This window comes from Gracilinanus agilis, chromosome 4 (genome assembly GCF_016433145.1).
Source record: "Gracilinanus agilis isolate LMUSP501 chromosome 4, AgileGrace, whole genome shotgun sequence".
Taxonomy (NCBI): Eukaryota; Metazoa; Chordata; class Mammalia; order Didelphimorphia; family Didelphidae; genus Gracilinanus; species Gracilinanus agilis.
The window spans coordinates 209,481,320-209,508,366 of NC_058133.1; the positions used below are offsets into that span (position 1 = coordinate 209,481,320).

A 27,047-nucleotide genomic window follows, 5' to 3' on the forward strand; every position below is an offset into this window, starting at 1 on the left:
GAAATTTTTATTTAAAGGAGAGGCAGAAATATCCAGCCACCTATGGCTTCAACTCTCACCACAAACCGGTACAGGTAACAGTTATGCAAATATATGGCAATCCATTCCAGATAATGGTCTTATTATTACATGTAAAAGGTGGTTCACAGCCTTCTTTACATATTACTAGCCAAATCCCCCAGTCCAAAAGGTACAAAAACCTTGGCCACTATCTGTTGCCAGACAGTGGTGGGGTTGGTAGTACCATACTTTGTTGGTCTTAAGATTCATCTTATTCCAGGGTTTCCTTCCTACCCCCAAAGCTTCTTTATTGTTTGATGGGACACTTTTCTCTTGTAAAGTCCCGCCATCCTTTTTCCCCGTCTAGCCCAGCTCAGTCTTTTCTCAGGCTCAGCTTCTCTCACTTATGTTATCCTACTAATAAGCCTTTCCACCACCTAATTGGGGCCTACTTGACACCACAGGGGTCCCAAGGGTAGACACCACCCACCTTGGCACAGTATCAATCAGTCTTTGGGGAGTGGGATGCCCACAGCAGTGTGTGCACTCAAATTCCGGGCCTCCTCCACTTGGTCAGGAGAGCAGTAGTCTTCCAGGAAGATGGTAGCCAGATTGCTGAGTCTCTTATTTGCAGAGAGGGAGAAACGGAGCATGCACTCCACCACGGGCAGTGCTGTGAGCTCCTGGATGGACTGGGATGTGCTCAGGAACATGAGTGTTGTGACTGCTGACATGACTGTCTCCTCATTAGAGCTGGAAAGGCAATTGATGATGGGTTTGATGCCTCCCACCTGTAGAATATATTCTTTGTTGACTTTATCCAGGCACAGGTTGCAAAGGCCACCTAAAGGACAAAACAAGTAGGAGCATCTGGCTGGCCTTTGGACCATCATTCTTGGGGGGTGGGGATGGGAAGAAGGGTAGAAGGGGAAGGCTGCTACGTTTCTGCAACCCTAACGCTTGTTGAAAGAATTAGAGAGTTGGAAGAAAACTCTGTGGCATTCTAGTCCAAGCTCTAACCCAGAAGGAATCCCTATCACAGCATACCTGATAAGAGGTCATGGGAACTCTTTATCAGTTTGAACATCTCTTTTTGGCAAATTCAATTTCTGCTTGAAAAAATCCAAGGGAAACCCACCATCTTCCAAGGTAGACTAGCCCAGTTTTGGATGGAAGTCTCCTGGGATGTAGGGGGCCAATGGATGGAGGTGGAGAGACCACACTTAAAAGCAGAGTCTCTTAATACTGAACCTCAGGATGAGACCCACCAAGAGAGGATCCTTTTAGATGAGCAAGGCTAGATGAGCAAGGCAGGAAGAGACTAACTTTTATCACCAGTTTTGACTTTTTTTTTCCCTGAGATTTCCATTTTCTGACTCCTTTGCTCTGGGGCAGAGTTCAGTTCATAACCATCCTCTTCCCTAACCAAGGGATGTGTAAATATCTAACAAAATGTCTTTCCTTTAGTTCCTTTGAAAAAGGGTGTACTGGATGGAACTTTGACTAGGAATTAATAGGAAGAAGGATAAGCACAACGATGTCTACATCAACCTAATTAGAGTTTAGTCACAGGCATGACTGGCACCTGGATCTTTGTCCTCCCTCAGCCTAGTCTGTTTGGCTACACCCAGCCTTAAGGTTGGAGCATGACATCATGTTACTTCACCCATAGGGAGTGCCCACTGCGGTCCTGTTTTCTGTTTCATTTGTAGAGCAGAAGCTATGGTCATTCCAATCTATTCTTCTTGTCCCTGCCAGAAGAGTTTCCCTAAAGGCTATGAGCATGTGTGATAGGACTAATATCTATGGGCAGTTCTCTATAGAAAGGGTTGGGTCTACCCAACCCTGCTTCCTTTCTCACACATGTATTAGCTTTTACTAAAAGGAGACAAGGCTGCCACCTTGAACCAAAATGGCTCTCACTTCCCGGGTGCAGCTTCTCCTTTATGGCTGGCTGGCTGCTGGTACGCCTGGGCCCATAGATGGAAGAGGAGAGACCAAAGCTAAGGGCACAAGAATTCTCAACCACCAAGAGCTGCACATCCCAGCTGTGTTAGGGCAAAGTAAACTGCCCTTTGTTTGTTGTTCAGTTGTTTCTTAGCTTCTCATTTCATCCCAACATGGATCTTAGACTAAGTGTTCCAAACATGAGCCACCTCTAACATGAAATAACCTGCCTTTCCACCCCCAACTACACACACTCCTCCGTTGGGTCCCTTTCCCACTGCCAAAGAAATCCGGTGAAAGCTTCTCAACTCTACCCTCCGAGGCCCTCCATCAGTTGGCTCCAGCCTCATCTCTGTCCACACTGTTGTTGTCTAGTCATTTACATCTCATCTAACTCTTGGTTTTGAGGTTTTCTAAGCAGAGACTGGAGTGCTTTGCTGTTTCCTTCTCTATTCCCTCCACATTCCCCAAGCAGCACTCTTTGCTGTTCTCTGACTTTGCCTGGATATTTCGACTTCTGGCCTTCTTAGCAGCGGTGTGGCAGAATCAATAGTGCTATTACTCTCACTGTGCAGACAAGGAAACTGATGCAAATGGAAGTTAAGGGACTTGCTCGAGGTCACATGGCTCTTCCAGCCAGTGACATTGGCTTCCTTGCTATTCCTCAAATACTCTTATTTCCTCATTCTGGGCAATTTTTACCAGTCATCTGTCATGCCTGGAATGCTCTCCCTCATCCTCTCCCTCATGGCTTCCTTCACATCTTAGCTAAAATTCCATCATCTACAGGAAGCCTTTCTGCACTCCTCTTAATTCCAGTACCTTCCTTCTCCCTGTTGCTTATTTCCTCTTAAACTTGTATCGCTTGTTTGTCCATAGTTATCAGGCAGCTAGGTGGCAATGGATGAAGCGGGCCTGGCGTCAGGAAGATGCATCTTCATAAATTCAAATCTGGCCTCAGACTCTTAGCTGGGTGGCCCTGGGCAAGTCATACAACCCTCTTTGTCTCAGGGTCCTCATCTGTCAAATGAACTGGAGAAGGAAATGGCAAACCCCTCTAGAATCTGCCAAGAAAACCCCAAATGGGGTCACAAAGAGTCTAACATGACTGAGCAACAACAAACATGGCTGTTTGCATGTGGTCTCCCTCATTAGTCTTTAAGGGTATGTCTGTCTTGCCACAATGCCTGGCACATAGCAGGTGCTCCCTAAATGTTGGCTTCCTGATTCCTGATCCAGTGCTCCATCCACTTCACCACCTTGCTGCCTCTTAATGCCACACAGACTGTGTTCTCTTCTGTTTTCCTCCAGAGATGTTATCCTAAACCTGCCAAAATGCCTTTATGTTTTGCATTTGTCTCTCTTTCCCATTAAAGTTGCTTCTGTTTCTTCTTTCTTGAATGTCTGGCACTTGGCTCTTTTACTTAATCACCTCTCCTCACCATTTCTCAACATCTCCCTGCCCTTTCTCCTCCCCTGTCTCCTAAAATCTGGAGTTACTTCTCATTCCAAAGACTATAACTCTACCTGTGGAAAAACTATATGGAGGCCTCAAGCCCTGGGAAGAATAATCACTTTGTCCTGGCCTCTAGCAGTTTTGGGGATCACATTCCACATTGGAACCTATCTATGGCTGGAGTCTAGTCTATGTAACGAGTTAAAAAAGTTAAGTGGGTCTCTTGGGTCACTAAAACAATACTTCCTATTCTGAAATCGTGAGCCTTGCTGGCCTACAGCACTTTCAGTAGCAGATGTAACTATGGCATATATACTGTGGAAGTATGTGAAAAACATTTTTAGTTCAAATGAAAATATTAATAAAAATGGTCACAATCTAAAGTTCTTTTTAGTTACCTGAAGGAACATTACCAGTACTGAGTGAAACTTCTTAGGAAATGCTTCCCACTGTGTAAATAGAATTAGCTCCAGCCCATTAATAGTCAAAATTCTATTCAACTTAGGCGTGCTAATGATGTCACTCTCACCTCCCTTAGTGGGGAGGGGAGACGAGTTACCCACACGTGACAATAAGTAACAAATCAAGAATAAGGGACTGCCCTTTGGGCAGTCCAAATCAATGCAGAAACTGCCATTTGTCCATTTGAATTAGAGGTGGACCACAGGAAGTGATAAAAGACACTATCTCTTTAAGTAAGTTAGTGAACTTCCTGTGGGGGCAGTTGCCATCTCCAACTGGAAGAAGAAGCATCTCCTGAGACCACAGACAGATTACGCTCTATATTGTCACGTGGGTAAGTTAGGCTGACTTCCTTGGCCTTGCTGGGCCAATTCTAAACTCTGCCTATCTGGCTGTTGGGCCTTGTGGCTTACAGCTTCATTATTAAGCTTTATAACCTTCTTCTCTCTCTGTCCAGGCCTTTGGCCTGGACTAGCCTCTTCCTTTTTCTCTTTATTCCTACTTTTTACCTACCAGACTGTAAATAAACTCTTCAACCTGATGCTGACTTGGGTCTGATTTAATTACGGAATCAACCTAAATTGTTGATTCCTGGCGGCCACACATTTTAATATATATCTATATATCTATAAATACTTAAAATTTCCTTCTTACACCACTAAAATTCTTTCTTTTAGGCCTAAGCCCTTGTCTTGGAAAAGCATATATAAAAATTAGAGGGCAGTTAGGTGACACCATAGATAGAATGCCAGGTCTGGAATCTGGAGGTCCTGGGTTCAAATCTAACCTCAGACATTTCTCATACAGAATATGACCTCTGGCAAGTCAATTAGCCTTGTTTGCCTAGCTCTTGTCTTTTGTCTTAAAAGTTGTTACTAGTACAGAAAGGGTTATTTAAAAAAAAAAAAAGGAAAGTTAAGGCCCTGGAAATGGCATAAAGGTGGTAACCACTCTTAGAATTAAAAATGCCTAGATCTAGTTAAGATCATTGCCTTCTCTTATTTCCTAATCTACCTAATAATATATTGTCTGAAATGATTAGAGTTTTAGGGAGTCCCTTGGATTACTTCAGGGCAGCTAAGTGGCACAGTGGACAGAGCACCAGGCCTGGAGTCAGGAAGACCTGAGTTCAAATACAGACTCAGATACATACTAGCTATGTGACCCTGGGCAAATCACTTAACCCTGTTTGCCTCAGTTTCCTCACCTGTAAAATGAGCTGGAGAAGGAAATGACAAACCACTTTGCCAAGAAACCCCAAAATAGAAGTACAAAGAATCAGACCCAATTGAAAGAACAGCTGGATTACTTTAGGTTCTTGGTGACCATCTATAAGAAAGTCCTTGAGAAGAGTGGTCAAAGAGGGATGAAGTGGTTTTAGGAGAATGATTCTAATGAATTTTAATCAATAATTAATATTATTAGAGAAAAAAAGATAGTACAAAGAATAGTAAAGTTGGAAATGCAATCATTCTAAATGGGAAGATAAACAACAGGAAAAGTCAAGAAAGGGAAAATTCAGCGCAATGTTTTGGAAAACTGAGGAGTGAATTTGCATAATTTTTTTAAAAAGGCATATATGATCAATGACACATGTTAAAACCAGTGGAAATGTGCATCGGCCATGGGTGGGGGTATTGCGGGGGGTGAAGGGGAAAGTAGGAGCATGAATCATGTAGCCATGTTAAAAATGAATATTAATAAATGTTTAAAAAAAAAGGCATACAACTAAGCTAATCTTTTGCCATTGAAAAGCATCTGTAGCTACTCACTACAACTGCTGAGTAGTGGAAAGGATGAACTCCAAGCTCTCTTAAACCCAGAACAAATGAGGAGGACTGGGCGACCTCTAAGGGTTTATGGTATTTAAAGCTGGAAGGGACCTTGGAGAGCTCCCTGAAGGGGCAAGATTCTATTCTCTGGTTCTAAACTATAGAACATGGGCTGTCCTTAAAAGATAAACAAAAAACCAAAAGCCTTCTGGGACATAAAAAGAGAAAGCAGATCTAATCTTAAAACTGGAACACAAAGAATAATAAGTGAGGGAAGGATAATAATATCCCACCAGCATACAGCTTGGTTACAAAGCATTTTTGTCAAAGTAACAACATTGTATTGAAACTGTCCTTGAGACTTATCCAGGGAGTTAGACCATTGAGCTCCCTCTCTGGTGACCTGAGTTCAAAAACTAGCCTACAAAGTCTCAGGCCTCATACTTGATGGATCATGGCCAACACGGAGCGACACCCAACTGAGTTAATGCTGAATATTTGTTCCATACAACGACTAAGTAAGCTTATTAAAAACAATCATATGGTCTATGAATGACTTGTTTTGTTTCAGTCCAGAACTTGAACCACAAGACTGGCCTAGTCTACAACAATTTACCTCATGAGAATCCTTCAGGGTACATTGTTCAAATACTATCATCTCTATTTTACAAGTTTTAAAATGGAAGCTTAGAAGGGCAGGTGGGTGTCATAGTAAAGAGCGTGTTCAGCCTCAGAGACGTAGTATTTATGAGATCCTGGGCAAGTTATTTAACCTCTGTCTCACTTGGTTTTGTGTAAATAGAATCCGCTCCCCTTCCCCCAGCTCGTCCTACCTTGCTGCGTGGCTGGGTGTCACATGAACGCTCCAAACAGAGGTCACAGGGGAAGAGCCCTACGAACATGACCTGGAATTAAAGGTTTCCGGTCCAGGTCAAGAGAAAGGATAAAGGTGTGGGTAGAGACACGTCGGCTCTCTCTATTCCCTGGGAGGTGGCAGTAGAGCACCAGGGCTGAGAGTGTCTACAGCCAGGTGGAGAACCACGTGGTCAGGGTTAGGTTAGATTAGGCTTACATCTTTATATATCTGCTTTCTCTATTTCAAGTGATTATTAATAAACTATGGAAAATAAGAACCTGGAATTATTAATTTAAATCTAACAGTTTCTTCAAAATATGCACCTACCTCAATCAATCAATAAGCATTTATTAATTCCCTAATGCTACATGGGGCTATGGGCTGGGGAAAACAATGAAAAGCAAAAGGCAGTCCCTGCCCTCAAAGAGCTCATAGTGTAATGGGGGAGTATAGAATGGAAAATTGATTCTAATTCTAATTATACTACTCAATCAAGCTGGCAGGGGTTCAGTTCTCTCCTATGGTTTTAAAAGTCCAACTCCTTAACTTTATAACTCCACCATTCACTATATACAGGAGAAACCTGGTCAAGTTTTTCTCTTGTAATTACCTCCATGAAGGACTGAATTCTACTATGAAATGAATTTCTACTTTGGTATGTTCTACTTTTATAAGCTCATCCCCTGCTGCTTGTCCCTGTCCCACCTCCTCCCTGCACCAATTCCATCCACTTAACTCAAATTCAAGTTGATTCAAAGTCTCCAGTTGCAGACTCAGATCTGAACATTACTCCCATCTTCCAAGAGGAAGCAATAGGGAGAAGTTGAGGTGACTCAACCTGCTGCCTCATTAAAATGACTACCAATCAGTATTGGCATGATGTAATTTCAGGCCAATCAGAAGAAGCTACATGTATCATAATTAAGGTTTTGCTATGTTATCTTGCTAGTGGTTATAAAAGAACCTATTAGGCCTCACTCAGGACCTTTGGTCATTGAAAGAGGCCACTGACCCCATCTGTTGGGTCTAACAATCTAATAATACTGATCATACTCAGAATTTTGTCTCTCAGAAAGAACTATGGGAGTAGAAATGCAAAAGAACATATGACATCACTTATCACATATGTGTATGGGTATGTGATTTGGGGTTTAGGCTTTAGAAGATTGCTTGATAGCAAAAATATACAAGTAATAACATTTGTACAACCCAGTGAAATTGCTTGTCAGGAGGAGGAAGAGGGGAGCATGAATTAGGTAACCATGGAAAAATAAAAATGAATTAAAAAAAGAACTTTGTCTCTCAGTTTACCTTAATCTCAATTCTTATAGAAGACAATGTGCAAACAACTATGTAAATAATAAAATATGCAGGATAAAAAGGAAAAATCAACAGAGAGAGAAAAGAACTAGAGTTAAGAAGGACTGGGAAAGGCTTCTTATAGAAGTAAGATTTTAGCTCTAAGGGAGGCAGAGATGAAGAAGGAGAACATTTCACGTATGGAAAAAGCCTGAAGTCTAGAGATGGAATGTCTTTTTTTTTTTTAAACCCTTCCCTTCCATCCTAGAATTAATATTATGTATTGGTTCCAAGGCAGAAGAGTGGTAAAGGCTGGGCAGTGGGGGTTAAGTGACTTGCCCAGGGTCATACAGCTAGGAAGTATCTGAGGCCAGATTTGAACTTAGGATGACCCATCTCTAGGCCTGGCTCTCAATCCACTGAGCCACACAGCTGTCCCAAAATGGAGTGTCTTGCTTGAGGAATAGCAAGGATGACAATGTCACTGATGAAAGAATGTTTGTTGTGGGGACTGGGGAGGAGCAAAGCTAAGTTATAAAGGGTTTGAATCCCAAAAAAGGGATTTTACATTTGATCCTGGAGGTAACAGGAAGCCACTGTAGATTACTGAGTAAGGAAGCAACATGGTAGGGCTAAGGAGGATGGACTGGAGCTGGGAGAGACTAGTGACAGGAGGATCCATGAGTGGCCTATTGCAACAGTCCAGCTGTGAGGAAATAGAGACCTGAACCAGGATGGTGGCGGTATCAGAAGAAAGAAAGGGGCATATTCTCATAGGGTTGTTGAGAGGATCAAATGAGATAATATCTGTAAAGCACACAGCAAATGTTAATGCACTATGTAAATGTTGGCTATTGCTGTTGTTACTAAATGGTCATGGGGTTACTGAGAAACCATTATTTGACAAAAAGACAAATATATATATATAAAACTGTCTTGCATATTTCTAATCCCTTCTGGAATACAAGGATAGAATGAATAAATGAATGAACATTAAATAAGCATTTAAGATGTACAAAGGTCTGTGTTAAGTGCTGACAATACAAATAGAAAAACAAGGCAGCATCTGTTCTAGGAGTACTCACCAAGTGTCAGGAGGGTAAGTAATTAATCTAGACTGGGTGCAGTGTAGAGGGCAAATAAGGCTGGCATCATCTTTAGTGTCATTTAAATAAGTAAGATGACTGGAAATCTGATATACTCTTTTAAGAACTGTATTATATTGGGAGTTCCTTGAGGACAGGGACCAAATTTGCCTTTGTAGACCCAATGTGCAGCATAGTTGTTCTGTTGTGACCCCATTTGAAATTTTCTTGGCAAAGATACTACAGTGGTTTGTCATTGCCTTTTCCAGCTCATTTTGCAAATGAGGAACAAAGAGGGTTAAATTACTTGCCCAGGGTCATATAGCTAGAAAGTGTCTGAGGCCATATTTGAATTTAGGAAGATGAATCTCCCTGATCCCAGATGGGCAGTCTATCTACTGTACCACCTAGCTGCCAACTTACCATAGTAACAGGCACTTAATAAAGAATTGTTAGTTGACCAACAAATAGGAATTCAATTCAGAGTAATTAAACACCACTGAATTATGATGGGCGTAAACATCAATTTATTTGAAGACCTCAAAATCAAGAAGACTGTTGCCACACTAATTATTTTAATATTCCCACCTACTGTCCAACAGCTTGAAATAGATCCTAATGAATGCAGTGTCTTTGCTAAAGGTGAATGGTTAAGCTCATTTATGTTCTGCACCTCAAAAAGGACATTTATATATGAAGTCTTTTAAAAAAAATTCTAACAGTTTAAGGATTCCCATTCTCATTAAAATTATTCTAAGGAACCACTATTAAGTTGGCAAGAATCTTTACATATCATACAATTCAGTTCAGGAAGATTGATGGAAGAAAAAGACATAGCACCCTGCTGGTTGGGTTGTGAATTGGTGCAAGTCTTTGGGAAAGCAAAAAGGAATTCTATGTTAAGCACAAGAAACTAAGCATGCCTTTTAATGGGATTATAGAAGTATACCCTAAAGGAGTTAACATATACTGTGTAAATGGAATTAGCTCATCCTCATTCATAGTTAAGACTCTAGCCATCAGAAATAATGTCATCCCACCCAATTTAGTGGGGAGGAGAAGAGTTACCCACACATGACAATAAGTAACAAATCAAGAACAAGGGACTGCCCAAAGGGCAGTCCAAAACAGTGTTGAGGCTGCCATTTGACCACTTGAAATCAGAGGTAGACGCAGGAAGAGACCGGATAACTTCCTGCGGAGGCAGTTGGCACTTTGAACTTGGGTGCTGAAGGATCTCTGCTGAGCCCTCAGGCGGCTTCCCTCTGAATTGTCTCGTGGGTAAGTTAGGCTGACTTCCCTTCACCTCCCTTGGCGTTTCTAGAGTCTCTACCCTCAAGGAGGCTTCCTTGCCTCTCTAATTGTCAAAGGCCTTGTGGCTAGTAGCCTTGTTTAATTAACCTCTAAATTCTCACCTGGTCCGGACCTCTGGTGGTCCAGGCCAGAGTTTCTCTCTCTCTTTATTTCCCTACCTTTAACCTTCCTAATTGTAAATAAACTTCTATAAAAGGCATTCTGACTTGGGTCTATTTTAAATATGGAATCAAACTAATCTGATTCCTGGTGACCACCATACCTTAAATAGATATCTAAATTCCCCTCTTACAATACAAAGTATTCACAACAGCTTTATCTGTAATAGCAAAAAACTAAGAACGACAGCTAAGTGGCACAATGGATAGAGTGCCAGGCCTCATCTTGCTGAGTTCAAATCTGGCCTCAGACACCTACTAGCCTTGTGACCCTGGGCAAGTCACTTAACTCTGTTTTCCTTGAGTTTCCTCATCTGTAAAATGAGCTAGAGAAGGAAATGGCAAACCCCTCTAGCACCTTTGCCAAGAAAATCTCAAATGGGCTCACAAAGAGTTGGTGAGATGATTTATTTTTAATATATTGTGAATTATCTCTGCATTTGGGTTTGGAATTAAGAAGCTCAAATTAGTCCTTCAGCCTCAGGACTGAATCTTTTATGCCCCACCAAAAGAATTTCTCCTATCAGAGAATAGATAGGAAAGTGAGATTATGGAAGAAAGGAGATCTGCCTTGGTACACCCACTGGTAGCCTAAAGGAGTCCTTCAACCTCTCATTGGAAATCACTGCAAAGGTCAATTTTGATTGAGCATAACTGGATTTTTCTCTTGGGTAGTTGGGTAGTTGGGGAGCACGAGACCTTTATGTGGCTAGCCCACCATCACCAGCAGATGGGGAAGAATTGAGAGTTTTGATGGATCACCTCCTTATTAGCTATTCCCCAATTAGAGATGTCTTGGGATGTCCAAGGGGGAATTAATAATGATCTCCTCAAATTTTCTATTTATGGGTCTGCATAAGGGATCACCGGGCGATCAATGACGAATTAATTAATTTTGTAGTTAATGCTAGCCTAATCAATAAATTGATATTCTTACCCAGAAGTCAGTCTCTTGGAATTTTTGTCACATTGGAAAAGACTGAAACAACTGAACAACAAAGGACCATTCATGTGTCCTACAATGGAGGGTTGACTGATGGTTATATTGTACATAAAGACCACAAAAAATAAGGAAAAATATAGACTTTGCTAAAGAATAAAGCCAGAATACAAACACATTATGAATACACAATAATAACATCAAGGAAGGTAGTGTGTGGTATAGTGGGAAGACTTCTGAATTAGGAGTCAGAGGACTTGACTCTTGGTTGTGATGCTTATAAATGGCAAGACCCTGGTTAAGTCACTTAACCTCTGTGGGCTCCAGTCTTCTATTCATAAAATGGGGGGAAGGGGGAAGGAAAGAGTAGAAGTAGACTCAAGGGTTCTTAGCCTGCTGTCCTTGAATTTAGGTTTAAACAAATATATCCTGATAACTATATTTTTCAATATAACTGGGTTCTTTTGTAATCCTATGTATTTTATTTTATGTGTTTAAAAATATTATTCTGAGAATTGATCCATACATTGTAATAATAGACTGCCAAAGAAGTCCATGACACATAAATGGTGAAGGAAACCTCTTAAGTTAAATCATCTTCAAAGTATTTTAAGCCATAAATCTGAAATAAAATAACAAACCTATGAAAAGTAATGTAAAAAATATACAACATAAAAAGCACTTTTGGAATTTGAGAAATTAAGAGTAGATGGGCCCAAAGTCTAAGTGACACAAATGTCTTCAGACAAAGACAATATTCACCATGAAGGTTTTTAGAAAGTAGAAAAGAAGTACAGCTCCCACATTGGATTCTTAACCTTTTTTGGATCATGGAACCCTTTGGCAATCAGGTTGCTTTGAAGCCTGTGGACCTCTTCTCAGAGTTTGTAAATGCAAAAAATACTTAGGATTGCAAAGGAAACCAACAGAGCTATCAAAAAATATTTTTAAAAAAGTTCATATACTCCAGTCAAGACTTTCTGTTTTAGATGAAAATGTCTGATCAACTGGTCCACTTGTCTATTCTATCATAGCCATCTTTTTTTACACCCTTACTTTCTGTCCTTGAGGGCAAGGACTGGGCAAACAGAGTAAGTGACTTGCCAGGAGTCATAGAAGAGTCTGAGGCCACATTTGAACCCAGGTGCTTAAGTCTACTTCATCTTCAAACACTCTATCCTGCTGAAATCTCTTTGTATTTGTTTTGCATACTGTTTGCATTTACTCATCTGTATATATACTTTCCCCTTTAGTGCAGAACTGAAAGGCTTGAGGATAGGGATTATATTTGGTATCCCCAGTGCAAGAGTGGCAGAATTTCAAAATGGGATTTACATTTAAAATAGGACATCTGACATTTGTGTGGACACCAAATTTTAATAGCCACATGGTTTACCCTAAGAGCTTACAAGTATAAAGTCTATCACGAATAGGAGAAATGGATTTATTTCACTTCAGCTTTAAAGGGAATCAACTGTCTGATCCACAACTAATTGATGGCACCCACTTGCTTACTGTCCTCTTAAGGAAACCTTGTGTCAAAGATAAACTATGTAACTCCCTCCAGCTCAGAATGGACCCAAATCAATGGGCACCACTGAAACACAGCTCACTGCTGTCAAGTGTGCCAGCAGCGCCACCTGCTGGTGGTTCCAAGAAAGAAACTAGCCTGGGACAGACCCTGCTTTGCAGTAAGAACTCATCCATATAATGATTTCATGGGCCACTAGGTGGTGAAGTGGATAGAAAGCAGAGCATGGAGTCAGGAACTGACTCCTCTTCCTGAGTGTGAATCTGGCCTCAGACACTTCTTAGTTGGGTGACCCTGGGCAAGTCGTTTAACCCTGTTTGCCTCCGTTTCTTCATCTGTTAAATGAATTGGAGAAGGCAATGGCAACCCGCTCCAGCATCTCTGCCAAGAAAACCCCAAATGGGGTCATGAAGAGTCGGACACAAGCGAACGACAACATTGATTTATGAAGACTCACACAATTCTCCAACATGGGATGATCTGGGAGGGTCACAACCCCTTTTTGGGGAGAGTTGACAATCTGAGCACGCTCTTTAACTTCTCCAGAGACCCCTACAACAATGGGCAATCAAGGTACTCCTACACTGATTTAACTGGACAGATTGTTGGTATGGAAGCTGATCCATGGGCTAGGCTTTTCCATAGCTAGTTAGCAGGCTTGGGCCAAATGGCAATTATCATGAATACTCAATGAAATAATAACAACAACAACAATAATAGCTATCATTTATAAATGCTTTTAAGATTTGAAAAGTGCTTTTCAAATATGATCTCACTTTATTTTCACAACGCTTAGAAGTAGTAGGTTCTCTTTGATTCCATTTTACAAAGAAGGAAACTGAGGCACAAAGATGAAGTGACTTGCCCGGGTCACATACCTAGCAAATGCCTAAAGTCGAATTTGAACTCAGGACTCCCTCTCCATCTAATTGCTCCCTTGCATCCTGCACTTTAGGGTTTGCAAAGTATTTGACAATGCCATTTCATTATCTGCTAGGTCCTCTAGGCATTCTCGGTAGAGACACAAGGTCAGGGTTCAGCAACCTTTTTGGCTGTGAGAGTCATAAAGGCTTGCAGAAGGAGGAGGATGGAGGTGGAAGGTGCTAGAATAAGGGGCGGGGGCTGAAGGGCCCCCTGGGGCAAATCCTGGGGCTCTGCCGGGACTGGCAGGTCTGGAGGTGGAGCCAGATATGGCTCCAGAGTTGCTGACTCCTGCACAAGGCGACCATCACCACAGATGAAGACTTTTCTGTATTTAGCTATTTCTTAGAGGCTAACCTGGCCCCTCAACTGCACCAAACCAGAACATTTAAAGATACTCTACACATCCCACTGCCTCGGGCCCAACTTGGTGAATTTTTCAGTCACAACTCTCATATCATGCTATGTGAAGGGGCTGCAATCTGCACTGGTGGAGGGTGTGTTTTGTTGTTCAGTTGTTTGTCTTGTCCAACTCTTTGTGATCCCATTTGGGGTTTTCTTGGCAAAGATACTGAAATAGCTGGCCTTTTCCTCCTTTGGCTCATTTTACTTATGAGGAGATGGAGGCAAAGAAGGTTAAGGAACTTGCCCAGGGTCACAAAGCTAGCAAATATCTGACAAGACTGGAACTCAAGTCTTCCTGACTCCAGGCCTGGTGCTTGATTTAGTGTGCCACCTAGGCTCAAATTCTTAAAAAATGTATCAAAGCAGCTAACTCTCATAAGGAAGCCAAAGAGGGCTTTACACACAGTAAGTAACAGGATAGAGAGAAATACGCTACAGAGAACGTTGCTATTAACTTTAGTGCTACAGTTCAAGGTGGTGAATGGCCACAGGAAGGCCTACACAGGCAGCCAGGTGGCACAGCAGAGTGTCTGGCCTGGCCTCAAATCCAGCCTCAGACCTTTGTCTGCCTCAAAGTGTCCTCAACTATCAAATGGGGATAATAACAGCTCCTACTTCATGGGGTTGTTGTGAGGATCAAACAAAGTAATATTTTAAAAGTACTTAGCACAGGGGCTGCTGGGTATCGCAGTGGATTGAGAGCCAGGCCTAGAGATGGGAAGTGCTGGATTCAAATCTGGACTCAGACACTTCCTAACTGTATGACCCTGGGCAAGTTATTTAATTCCAAGTGCCCAGCCCTTGACTATCTTCTGCTTTGGAACAGATACTTGTATTTATTTTAAGACAGAAAGTAAAGGTTTAAAAAAAGTACTTAGAGTAGGGCCTGGCACATAGTTGGTGCTTAAAGCTTGTTTCCCTTCATTATTTTCTTCCCTACATTCCATGAAGCAATTTGTAATGTCTACGTCTACATGATCAAGAAAAGGTGACATAGTAGAGAGACTGTTGTACTTGGGAGTCAGGTAGTCCTGGGTTCAAATTCCACCTCAGACCCATGTTAACTGTATGACCCCAGGAAAATCACTTAACCTGAAATGGAGTCTCCTCCCAATAAAACAAGGCTATTAATAGCATATACATCACAGGTTAGTTGTGATATTTAAATAAGACAATGTATTTTAAATGCTTTGCACACCTTAAAAGTGGATACAGTGCCTAGAAGCAGGGCTTAGAGTCAGGAAGACCCACCTTCCCAAGTTCAAATCTGGCCTCAGACACTTATTAGCTGTGTGATCTTGGACAAGTCACTTCACCCTGCTTCCCTCAGTTTCCTCTTCTGTAAAATGAGCTGGAGAAGGAAATGGCAAATCACTTTAGTAGAAAACCCAAATGGAGTAAATGAAGAGTCAGACATGCTGAAAAATGCCTGAACAACAACAAAGCTTAAAATGCTATATTAATGTGAACTCTTATTTAGGATGTGGCTTAAATTACATAATTACATTTAGCATTATTAACAATTACCACCTGGAAGGCAGAGTCAAGGTGGAGTTATAGAAAGGCGCTCTACCCTACAACTTCTCCGAAAAGATCTAGAAAATGCAACAGAGTTTGACTCTCTGTAGGGAAACGCAAGAAAAAGTCACAGTGAGTCATTTTTCTAGCTCAGGTTGGGACAGAAGGATAGACAGAAAGGTCTGCGGACACTGGAGATGAGGTTTTAGCCAGGAGCTTCCCATGGGAAGCATTCTAGTACCCAAGGACTGAAAGAGTACTGAGACTGTGCGATGTCCCAGACCCCATTAAGCCTTCATTCATGTAGGATGCAGGAAGAGATGCCAACAGGCAGCTTTGTTGATTGTTACCCCATTCAGGGTCACATATCAGGGTGGACTGAGAAGGGGAGCTATGCCCAGGGGTGGCAACTTTCTGGAATGAGGAGTGGTCCTGGAGTCTCTGTTGGGAACAGGGAGCATGTTTATAGCATTAGCTATGTGCCTCTGACCTCAGGAGTAGAAAATGGTTTCAATTCTAGCTTCCAGTCTATAGAGGAAGAACCAGGTAAGGAATCTCAGACCATAGGGTAGCTTACAGTTCTGTCATTATGAATCAGCAGATCTTTCCAGGTGGCCAATAGTGGTCAAGATCCAGGGCAAGGACTTGCAGAGATGGGAAAGGATCTGTTTGCACAAAAATATTTATAGCTGCGCTTTTTGTGGTAGCAAAAAAATGGAAAATGAGGTGGTGTCCCTTGACTGGGGAATGGCTAAACAAATTGTGGTTTGTGATGGTGATGGAATACTAATGTGCTACAAGGAATGATGAACTGCTTGATTTCTTTAAGAACTGAAAAGAACGCCATGAACTGATGCAGAGTGAAATAAGCAGAACCAGGAGAATATCGTACACAGAAACCGAAACATTGTGGGATAATCAAATATAATGGACTTTGCTATTAGCAGCAATGCAGTGATCCAGGACAATCCTTAGGGTCTTATGAGAAAGAACTACGGGAGCAGAAATGCAGATGAAAACATATGATTTATCACTTGTTTATATGGATATATGATTTGGGATTTTGGTTTTAAAAGATTCTCTATTACAAAATGAATAATATGGAAATAGGTTTTTGAATACATATATATGTATGTATATATATGTGTATATATATGTGTGTGTATATATATGTGTGTGTGTGTGTGTGTGTGTGTATGTGTGTGTGTATGTGTGTGTGTGTGTGTGTGTGTGTGTGTGTGTGTGTGTGTGTGTATAAAACCCAGTAGAATTGTTTGTCAGTTCTGGGAGTGGGGAGAGAAGAGGGGAGAGAGACAACAAGAATTATGTAACCATGGGAAAAAATTTAAATTAAAAAAAAAAAAAGAAAGAACTTGTAGAGCTCAGAGCACAGATACAGCTATCTGAATTTGACTTGAATCAGAATACTCTGGGAGCATTAAGATTGCAAGTCCCCTGTCTGAGCTATCTGTAAGAACATGGAATAACATTAATATTAAATACTTTAAGAAAGGAGCAGTAGGACTAGCCCAGAACTTCCTTCTAGAAGTGTGGCAGAGTCTGCACCTAACATCAAATCCAAAATCAGGAAGCAGACTAGAAGAGGCAAACGAAAAAGACTCAAACCAAAGAAGTGACAGGAAAGCTTGAGGCACAAACCTAGAAGAATGACTGTAAAACATCCATCAACAAAACCTCAAAGAAAAAGCAGCTTGGACATAAATTTCAAGGAAATGACACAAAAGTTTTTCAAAGTTAATTTTTTTTTAATAGATGAAATGGTACTAGAGGAAAATATTGGAAAAGAAATGAGATCTATGGAAGAAAGAACCAGAAAGAGAATTAACAGTTTGGTACATGAGGTACAAAGCCTCATCAATGCAACAAATTCTCTAAAAATTAGAATGGACTAAATAGGAGATAATAACTCAATGAAGCAACAAGAAATAGTAAAACAAAGTTAAAAGGCTGAAAAAAAATATAAATTAATTTATAGCAAAAATAACTGACCTGGAAAATAAATCGAGGAGAAATACTTTAAGAATCACTAGATTCCTTGAAAGCCATGAGCAAAAAAAGAATAACATATTTCAAGAAATCTTCAAAGAAAACTGCCCAAGTCTTTTAGAACCAGAGGGGAAAGTGGAAATAAAAAACAAAATCTACTTGTTATATTTCCTGAAACAAACCTCAAAAGGAAAACGCCCAGACCTCAAAACAAAACAAACAAAAAAACCAAAAAAAAGCCAGAAAAGAATTCAAGGGTCTAAGTGCCAAAATCAATATCATATGTGATTTAACAGCCACCACTAAAAAGAGTGAGGGCTTGGAATACTATTCTAGAAAGCAAAGGATATAGGCTTACTACCAAGAATAACTTACCCTACAAAACTGAATATAATTCTGGAGGCAGAGAAAATGGATCTTTAATGAAATAGCTGGGCAGTTAAGTGGCAATACAGAGAGAGTGTTGGACTTAGAATAAAGAAGACTTATCTTTCTAGGTTTTTTCTAACTATATGTTATGACCTGGGCAAGTCACTTTACCTCAGTTTCCTCCTCTGTCAAATGAACCGGAGAAGGAAATGGCAAACCAGTATCTTTGCCAAGAAAACCCCAAATGTGGTCATGAAGAGTCATACACAACTAAAATGACTGAACAAGAAATAACCAAAGCTGCATAGAAATTTTTAAGCTGAAGTAGGAATTAAGAGAACAATCATAAGGAACTAAATAAGCTGTTTACATTCTAATACAGGGCAATGATACATTTATTCCTTCTGGACTTTATCAATCATCAGGGGGCACAGAGGGAGCCTAATTAGAGAGAAATCCTGGGAATGGTTCTGTCCTGATTTGATCTAAAAAGAATGGAAAGGGAGATGAAGATGAATACACTAAGAAAATCAATTATTCATTTATTTTCCTTTTGGATATAGCTGATGAAAATTTGTTTTGCTTGATGATACACACACACACACACACACACACACACACACACACACACACACACACACACACACACACACACACACATTTTTTAAACCCTTACCTTCCACCTTAGAATCAATACTGTGTTTTGGTTCCAAGACAGAAGAGCTGTAAGGACTAGGAAATGGGGGTTAAGTGACTTGCCCAGAGTTACACAGCTGGGAAGCATCTGAGGTCAAATTTGAACCCAGGACCTCCTGTCTCTAAGCCTGGCTCTCAATCCACAGAACCACCCAGCTGCCCCTGATGATACATATTTTTAAAAAGGATATTGTTTTTCTTTTGTTCTCAGTTTGGTAGAATAAGCAGGAGAAAATGAAGATCTTTGCTGACTGAAAAGAATATAATTTAACTTTAAAAAATTTAACTATTTGATTCAAGCTATCTAGCAAGACACAAGTTGTACTTAGTGCCTATGATGGCAGATGGATCATTAGGGTGTACTTGCTCTCATTTCTCTGTACTAGCTGTTTCACCATTCTGAAGGCCTGTGTCAGTGTTTCCTCTACCAATACCGATGACAGCCCCCGTGTGACTTAGCAGATGGTCTCTGAGAGATGCTACAGATGAAATTCATTATCCTCAGCTGCTTGGTGATGAGCCTCTCCTTTGTGAATTTATAGTCAGCTGGCCCAGTCTTTAAGAATTCAGGAGTCATTTCCATGTCATAAGGATATATCATAGTAACACTTTAGGTCTTCATCCCACATATTTAATCAGTTGCCAAATCTTGCTGTTTTCACCTTTGAAATTTCTCATATTCAGATTCTTCCTCTCTATTCTTGGTTACCACCTAGAGGCATCATTTGATACCTTAGTGCTTATAGCATTGGACCTAGAGTTAGGAAGACCTGAGTTCAAATCTGACCTCAGATACTTGCTAGCTATGTGACTCTGGACAAGATACTTCACTTCTGTAAAAGGGGGATAATTATAACACCCATCTCTCAGGGTTGTTGTGAGGATCAAATGAGATAATAAAGTGCTTTGAAAACCAAGATAGTTTTTACAATTATTATTATTGGGCAGCTAGTTGGCACAACAGATAAGAATGACAGGCCTGGGAGTCATGAAGACTCATGTTTCTGAGTTAAAATCCAGTCCCAGACATTTCTGAGCTGTGTAACCCTGGGGCAAGTCATTTAACCCTGGTTGCCTCAGTTTCATCATCTGTAAAAATGAGCTGGACAAGGAAATGGCAAACCATTCCAATATCTTTTGCCGAGAAAACCCCAAATGGGGTCATGAAGAGTCTGACATAACTGAACAACAACAAATTCAGGTCCTCATCATCTTTCACTTTGATTATTAAACTATCCTCCCAATTGTTCTGTCTTGGTTCTCCCCTTACTTTAGTTTATCCTCCACACTGCTGCCAAAGTGATTTTCCTCAAGTATAGAGTTGATCATGTCACTTTCCTATTGAGTAAACGACAAAGGTCCCCCCATTGTCTCTAAAATAATATATAAATATCTGTTTCACTCTTAAACGCCTTTACAGTCTTGCCAAATCCTTTCTGCTCCTCCTCCTGGCATTCTTCCCATTCCTCAGGAATAGCATTCCCAACTTCATGCCTTTGCATGTTCCCCCAGGCATGGAATGTCCTCTCTCTCCATCTCCACCTCTGGGAATCTTTTTATTTCTTCAAGAGGCAGCTCAAGTACTACCTTCTATATGAAGCCTCTATTCTCCTCAATAGTCTGTGCCCTCCCTCTCAAATTAGTTTGTATTTAACTCTTTTCTATTTCTTCTCTCTCTTCTTATAAGTGCATTAGAAAGAAAGCTCCATGTGAGTGGGAATTGTTTCATTCATTGTATTTTTATCCCCAAGGCATAGAAGTTAGTAGCTGTATAATAAATGTTTGCCAAGGGGGCAGCTGGGTGGCTCAGTGGACTGAGAATCAGGCCCAGAGATGGGAGGTGCTGGATTAAAATCTAGCCTCAGACACTTCCTAGATGAGTGATCCTGCACAAGTCACTTAACCCCCATTACCTGGCTCTTACCACTCTTCTGATTCTAAGATGGAAGGTAAGGGTTTTTAATAAAAAAAATTAAAAATAATAAAAAAATAAATACCAAATGTCCTACTCTATCTTCTCAGTAAATACTTTTGCTAAAAGCTAAAAAAAAAAAAAAAAAAAAAAAAGGGGGGGTAATAATAGGGTTGTTAGGAGGAAAGCACTTAAGTGCTTTGGAAATGTTAAAGTGCTATCTAAATGCAAATTATTATTAAATTACATTGTACATTTATATGACACTTTGACTTGAATAGTAATTTTACTTTTTCAAAGTGTTTTTAATCTTTTTTTGGTCTAGATCTGTAATTTCTTCCTTCCTTTCTTCCTTTTATTATTTATCATATCTCTTCCCTCTTCTCTCCCTGGAGAGCCATCTCTTGAAACAAAGAATTAAAAAAGGAACAAAGGAAAGAAAATAGTTTAGTAAAATTAACAGATATACTATAATTTCATCATTTGGAAAAATTTCCTTGGGTGGAAAACCCCTCCACAGATGCAGGTCAGTAATTCTCTGTAATTTATAATCTCTGAGATGTCAGAGATAATGATAATTTAAATTACTTGTCCAGGATCACACAGCTATATGTGTCAAAAGTAGGACTTGAACTTGGGCTTTTTGGGGTGTTTTTTTTTTTACTTCTAGGCCATCTTTTTCTTCATTATGCCATGAAATCCCTTGTTTTATCTTATTATTTTATTTTCACACTATCTTTCTAAGATACACAGCTAGGTGGTACAATGGATAGAACACTGGGCCTGAAGTCAGAAAGGTTCATTTTCCAGAGTTCAAATGTAGCTTCAGACATTTCCTAGCTGTAGCCTGGGGCAAGTCACTTAATTGTGTTTGCCTCAATTTCCTCATCTGTAAAATGAACCGAAGAAAAAAATGTCAAACCTCTGCAGTCTCTTTGACAAGAAAACCCCAAATGGGGTCACGAAGAGATACAACTGAAAAATGAATGAATAAAAACATCTTTCTAAGATAAGCAGAGCAAGTGTTATTATGCCCACGTCTCATAGGTAAGGAAACTGAAGGCAATGGTTGCCATCCTACATAGGTTGCATAGAGAGATAATGCATGGCTACCATAAGTAAAATGGAGTATTAATACCACAATCAAATTATTCCAGCTCAACAGTTTGGGCAGAGAAGAATTTAAAGCTCTTCCAAAGCTAGGGTGGATGGGGGTGAGGTTATAGTGGGAAATTCAAGTGAAGTTAGTTTTTCCACTACCCAATTCCAAAGATACTTTACCGATGGCAAATTCCACTAATGTATCGCTGTCTTCACTCAGTACATCAAGGAATAAGTCCAACACCTGTAGCTCCCGGAGATACTGGTAGTTATTGGGGTCATAGGCAAAGTTTGCTAGATTGGCCAGGACCTGCTCTTTGGCTTCTGTAATGGAAACAAACAAACATTATTAGGCTTCAGAGTAGATTATATCCTTTGAGAGAGAAGAGAGGGAAGTCAATGACTTTCTCTCTTCATCCCAGAAAGGGAAATATCAAAGTTACTAAGAGGCAAAATTGGCTAAAAAAAGTTTTAACTAGGTTCTTAGGTTGGGGTATATAAACACTCAAATGTTCAAAAGAACAAAGCTGAAAATCTCAACCAACATGGAAGTGAGAGGACCTGTGCAGCAACTTATATACTCAGGTGGGTAATGCTTGCATTTCTGAGGTAGATGAATAGCCTTTATAATGGAAATGACAAAACAAAATAAACCAATAGGAAGTAAATCCCCAAGGTAATTAAGGAGATAGCAAGAAAGGACCTTGCTCTACCCCAGATGAAAATTCACCTGGCCAGGATGAACAGTTGCAGATATGACTGGGAGAGATGCCACAGATTTGGGAAGACAAGCAAATGTTGTTTCACTTTTCAAGAAAGAGAAGACGGCCTACACTAGCCCACTGAGTTCAATTTCACTTACTAGGAAAAACATACATCAGTTCATGGGCTCTTTAACTGTGTGTTTCTCAAGATGTAAGAAGGAGGAGGTGCTTAGGCTGAAGGACCACCTCTTAATTAGCCACCACCAATTAAAGATGTCTTGGGACGGTCAAGGGAGGGACTTAAAATTTATCTATCTATCTATCTATCTATCTATCTATCTATCTATCTATTTTTTTTCCTTAAAACCCTTACCTTCCATCTTGGAATCAATACTGGTTCCAAAGCAGAAGAGTGGTAAGGGCTAGGCAATGGGGGTCAAGTGACTTGCCCAGGGTCACACAGCTGGGAAGTGTCTGAGGCCAGATTTGAACCTAGGACCTCCTGTCTCTAGGTCTGACTCTCAATCCATTGAGCTACCCAGCTGCCCCCCAAAATCTATTTATTAAGCAGCCTGATCCAGCTCCGGCCTTTCTTGGTCAAAAGAAAATCATGGAGAACTATATCATTTTATCATTGCTGTCCAAATCAATAAACCTGATATAATCAATGAATTTATAGTCTTACCTAAAAATGTGTCTTGAGATAATTTTAATTGTAAACAGCTTATAGTTTATATATATATACATATATATAGTCACCTAGCCAGTATGTGTCTAAATTGTAACAAAATCAGTAAAATAATGGTATGTGAACTTTTTTTTCAGGTGGGTGGCAATGTGGGGTGGGGATGGAGGTAGGGAGGAAAGATGCCAGCTCTGGGCAAAGGACCTAAGTCTGACAGTTCTCTCCAACTCTTTCTCTCTCTCACCTTGGCTTGCTGTCTCCTGGAACTCGCTGACCAGTGCCTGCAAGTATTCTAGCCGTCCTCCCTCTGGCACCACATGAGGTTTGGGGTCCATAGGTAGAGTATTTTGGGGAACACATTAAAAGATATTTGCTGGACAGGCAGACTGTCTATAAAGAAACAGAGAACATCATGAAGGGAAAGATGAGTACCACTATTCTGGGCTCTTATGCAGTGAGATGGACGGCTAAGTTGGTCCCTCTGAAAATATATTCCAGACTGGCACTACAGACAATTAACTGGCCCCAGAATTGACTAGGAGTAAGAATGTAAGTTAGAAAGTAACCCTCCCATAAAGGAAGGGAGGGAGGGAGGGAAGAAAGGAAGGAAGGAAGGAAGAAAGGAAAGAAAGAAGAGAAAAAAAGAAAAGAAAAGAAAAAAAGAAAGGAAGGAAGGAAGGAAAAAAGGAAAAAAAAAAGAAAAGAAAAAAGGAAGGAAGGAAGGAAGGAAGGAAAGAAAGAAGAGGGAAGGAAACAAGACTTTATTAAAGTGTCTAGGTAGACACTAAGTGGTTTACAAATATCTCATTTGAAAGAGCTGAAATAACTTGTCCAGGGCCACAAGGGTCCTACTCCTCCAACTAAGTTACAAAGTTAATTGAGGCAGGTAACAAAGAGGATCAAAGATAGTGCCTAGAAGAGACTTTAGGAGTTATCTCATCCAACCACCCTCATTCATAAAGAAGAAGAGATTCTCATTGGTAAATTGACTTGCCCAGAGTCATACACTGATTAATCATTAGTAAAATCATTGCTGCCACTCTTTTTACATTGTTCTCTTTTTATATCCTCTCAGCCCTTGGCAATCTAGTCTCTAACCTTGTCACTCAATTGCAAAGGTTCTCTCCAAAATTACAAGTGATCTTCTAATTGCCAAATCTAATAGATTTTTTTTTTTCAATTTTTTCCCTTTTTGACTTCTCTGAGGGAACTGACACTGTGCTGATCACTCCTTCCTCCTGGATACTCTCTCCTTTCTGGGCTTTCATAACCCTGAAATTGTCTCCCTTCTATCTGACCACCTCTTTTCCATCTCCTTTTCTAAGTCATCATCCATACCATGCTTCCGGTGGGTGTACCTCAAAGCTTTGTCCCGAGTTCTTTTTCTCTCTTTGTAATTTCACTTGGTAACCTAAACTGTTCTTATGGATTTAATTATCTTGTAATTATACAAATGTATTCTGGACCTATATATCTGCCCCTACTCTCATTCTTGATTTCTTGTATCTCTAACTGCCTATCAGACATTTCAAATTAGATATCCTGGAGGCACAACCAGTCTCCGAGTGACTGAGAATTGAAACCTAGATACTATCTGGGATGCCTTACTCTCTTTTGTCATATTAAATCTGTAAAGATTTGTTAATCTTGGTTTCCTTTTCTCAACTCTCCACTCCAGTCCTTCTGTTCCCCTACTAAAGTCAACTTTCTGAAGTGAAGGCATTATATTTCAATTAACTCCAAGTGGCTCTCTATTTCCATGATCAAGTATAAAATCGTCTGGTTGGCTTTTAGAGCCTTTCACAACTAAGCTCCTCACCGACCTTTACAATCTTCTTATTCCTTATTTTCTCCACCTGCTCTGTGATCCAATTACATTGACCAAAAGATATTTCATTTCCTGTATCAGTGCATTTTCTGATGAACTGAGCCCCCAGTGTTTGGATTTTTTTTCCTCCTCATCTCTGGCTCCTAACTTCACTGGCTTCCTTTAAGTATCAGCTAAAATTCCACCTTCTTCAAGAAGCCTTTCCTGGGCTCCTTAATGCTAATGCCTCCCCCTTTGGATCACTTCTAATTCATTTCTTATATATCTTGCTTGTTCAAAGTTATCTGCATGTTGCCTCCTTTAGACTTCTAGCTCCATGAGGGCAGAAATTGCTTCCACTTTTCTTCACAGCCTCAGTTCTTGGCACAGCACGTGCCTGCCACACAGTATGCACTTAATAAATGCTTGTTGACCCGACTTCACTTTGTACTGGCTGTCCTCCACACCTGAAATGCACTCCCTCATCTCTACCCTCTTGCACTTATTTCCTTCAAACTGTCATTCAAGCATCACCTTCTACAGGACTCCTTTCTTGGCTCCCCTCTTCCCCATTACTTAAAATACAATTAATTGTAATTATTTTGCATAATTAGGTATCTGTTCCCATCCATCACAACTCCCACTTCACTCATTTTATGTAAGCTCTTTGAGGGATATTATTCCCAGTGCCTGGCACCTAGCAGCTTAGTAAATGCCAGTTGACTGAATGATTGAATCTAGTTGTTCTGCTTCTAGAGCTAGTGTTCTGGAGCAGACCCTTCTCCCCAGCACACAAGGCCTTGGTAAAGACCAAAGTAACCAATAGAAACAATTTCCGGAGTTTCAAGGCTCCTGCCTCGATTTCATTAACTCTCACTATGGGGGAGGGGAGGAGAGAGAGGGAGAGACGGTCACTGAGGCAGGCGCGGGCGTACAAGCAGCGAGCTTCAAAGACAGGGGGTCCCCGGGATCTGTCAGCTTCGGGATGGATTTAAGAACGAGAGAAGCGCCCTTAGGGGTCCCAGACCCCTAACACATGCTCCACCACAACCTACCTACACAGGTCAGCTCTTCCGCTCCTCAGGGGCGGAAGGTGGCTCCGATCCCGCCCCCAGATAGACGGAAGGGGCGTGGCTAAGCACCACCCTTTCCAGATCCCAGCGGAAGGTGGGGATCCTGCTAGTCGAGATGAGAGCAGACGGGACAACCCCGGTGTTTCTTGGGTTTCGGAGCTAGAAGCAGGGGCTTTACGCCAGATACGCCGAGCTTGGCTCTTGTGGGTGACTGAGAGCGGGGAATGATAACAGCACCTACCTCTCAGGAATGCTATGAAGCTTAATTAATTTTCAAATATTAATCCCAAATGAAATGAATATTTGGAAAGCACTTTGCAAACCTCAGAAAAGGTTTTTTATATATTTACATATATATATATTTTTCTTTTTTAACCCTTACCTTCCTACTCTGTATTGGTTCCAAGGCAGAAGAGTGGTAAGGGCTAGGCAATGGGGGTTAAGTGACTTGCCCAGGGTCACACAGCTTGGAAGTGTCTGAAGCAAAATTTGAACCTAGGACCTCGGGTCCCTAGGCCTGGCTCTCAATACACTGAGCTACCCAGCTGCCCCCTACACACACACACACACACACACACACACACACACACACACACACACTTAAAATAACTATATAAATATGTATTTACTTATATATAAATGCTACCTATTATGATTTGTTATGCCCTGCCAGCTCAGCCTCCTTGCCTTTCTTAACAAAAATCCATCATCCTTCTTGATGCATTGCACAAGGAACCCCCTTGCCTTTGTTTGTCCCTCCCCTCATTTTTGCCTCTTCCAGTCCTAGTTTCCTTAAGATCTCACCTCCAGCACCATTTTCTACATGAACTCTTGGCTTTTAATGCCTTTCCCTCTTCTCTTTCTCCACCTCCACAGCTAAATTTCCTTCCATTCTTTTTGTATGAGGGGGTAGCTTCTAGAGATGGCTTAGAAGCCTAAGGAACTGTTTTCAGAAGTTGATGATGAGCCTCCGAAGGATGTGGCCTGATACCAAGAAGGCCAAAGTCTGACTCCAAGGGTGTGTGGTAA

The 27,047-nt window shown here is 40.8% G+C and overlaps 1 protein-coding gene across 3 annotated transcripts; it reads right to left on the reverse strand.

The window, feature by feature from the left end:
* On the reverse strand, positions 1 to 26,053 carry ARMC7 (armadillo repeat containing 7). Of its 3 annotated transcripts, none has more exons than XM_044677190.1 (4): positions 26,001 to 26,053; positions 23,383 to 23,528; positions 21,930 to 22,073; positions 1 to 844 (listed from the first exon to the last, which is right to left on the reverse strand). In XM_044677190.1, exons 2-4 carry the CDS (start codon positions 23,471 to 23,473, stop codon positions 507 to 509), a joined length of 573 nt encoding a protein of 190 aa, XP_044533125.1. In that variant the 5' UTR covers positions 23,474 to 23,528; positions 26,001 to 26,053; the 3' UTR covers positions 1 to 506. The 3 variants fall into 3 exon arrangements, with proteins under 3 accessions (XP_044533125.1, XP_044533126.1, XP_044533127.1); XM_044677191.1 differs by having other exon boundaries at positions 668 to 791; XM_044677192.1 differs by lacking the exon at positions 1 to 844 and adding an exon at positions 21,499 to 21,537.
* Positions 26,054 to 27,047: the final 994 nt, after the last annotated feature.

What these genes read in the sequence shown, in the direction of transcription:
- ARMC7 (XM_044677190.1), bottom strand. Translation starts at nt 23,473, where the DNA reads ATGGACCCCAAACCTCATGTGGTGCCAGAGGGAGGACGGCTAGAATAC. An exon ending in CCAGGAGACAGCAAGCCAAG is followed by an intron (nt 22,074 to 23,382) that starts GTGAGAGAGAGA and finishes TTTCCATTACAG; the next exon opens with AAGCCAAAGAGCAGGTCCTG. An exon ending in ATTAGTGGAATTTGCCATCG is followed by an intron (nt 845 to 21,929) that starts GTAAAGTATCTT and finishes TTTGTCCTTTAG; the next exon opens with GTGGCCTTTGCAACCTGTGC.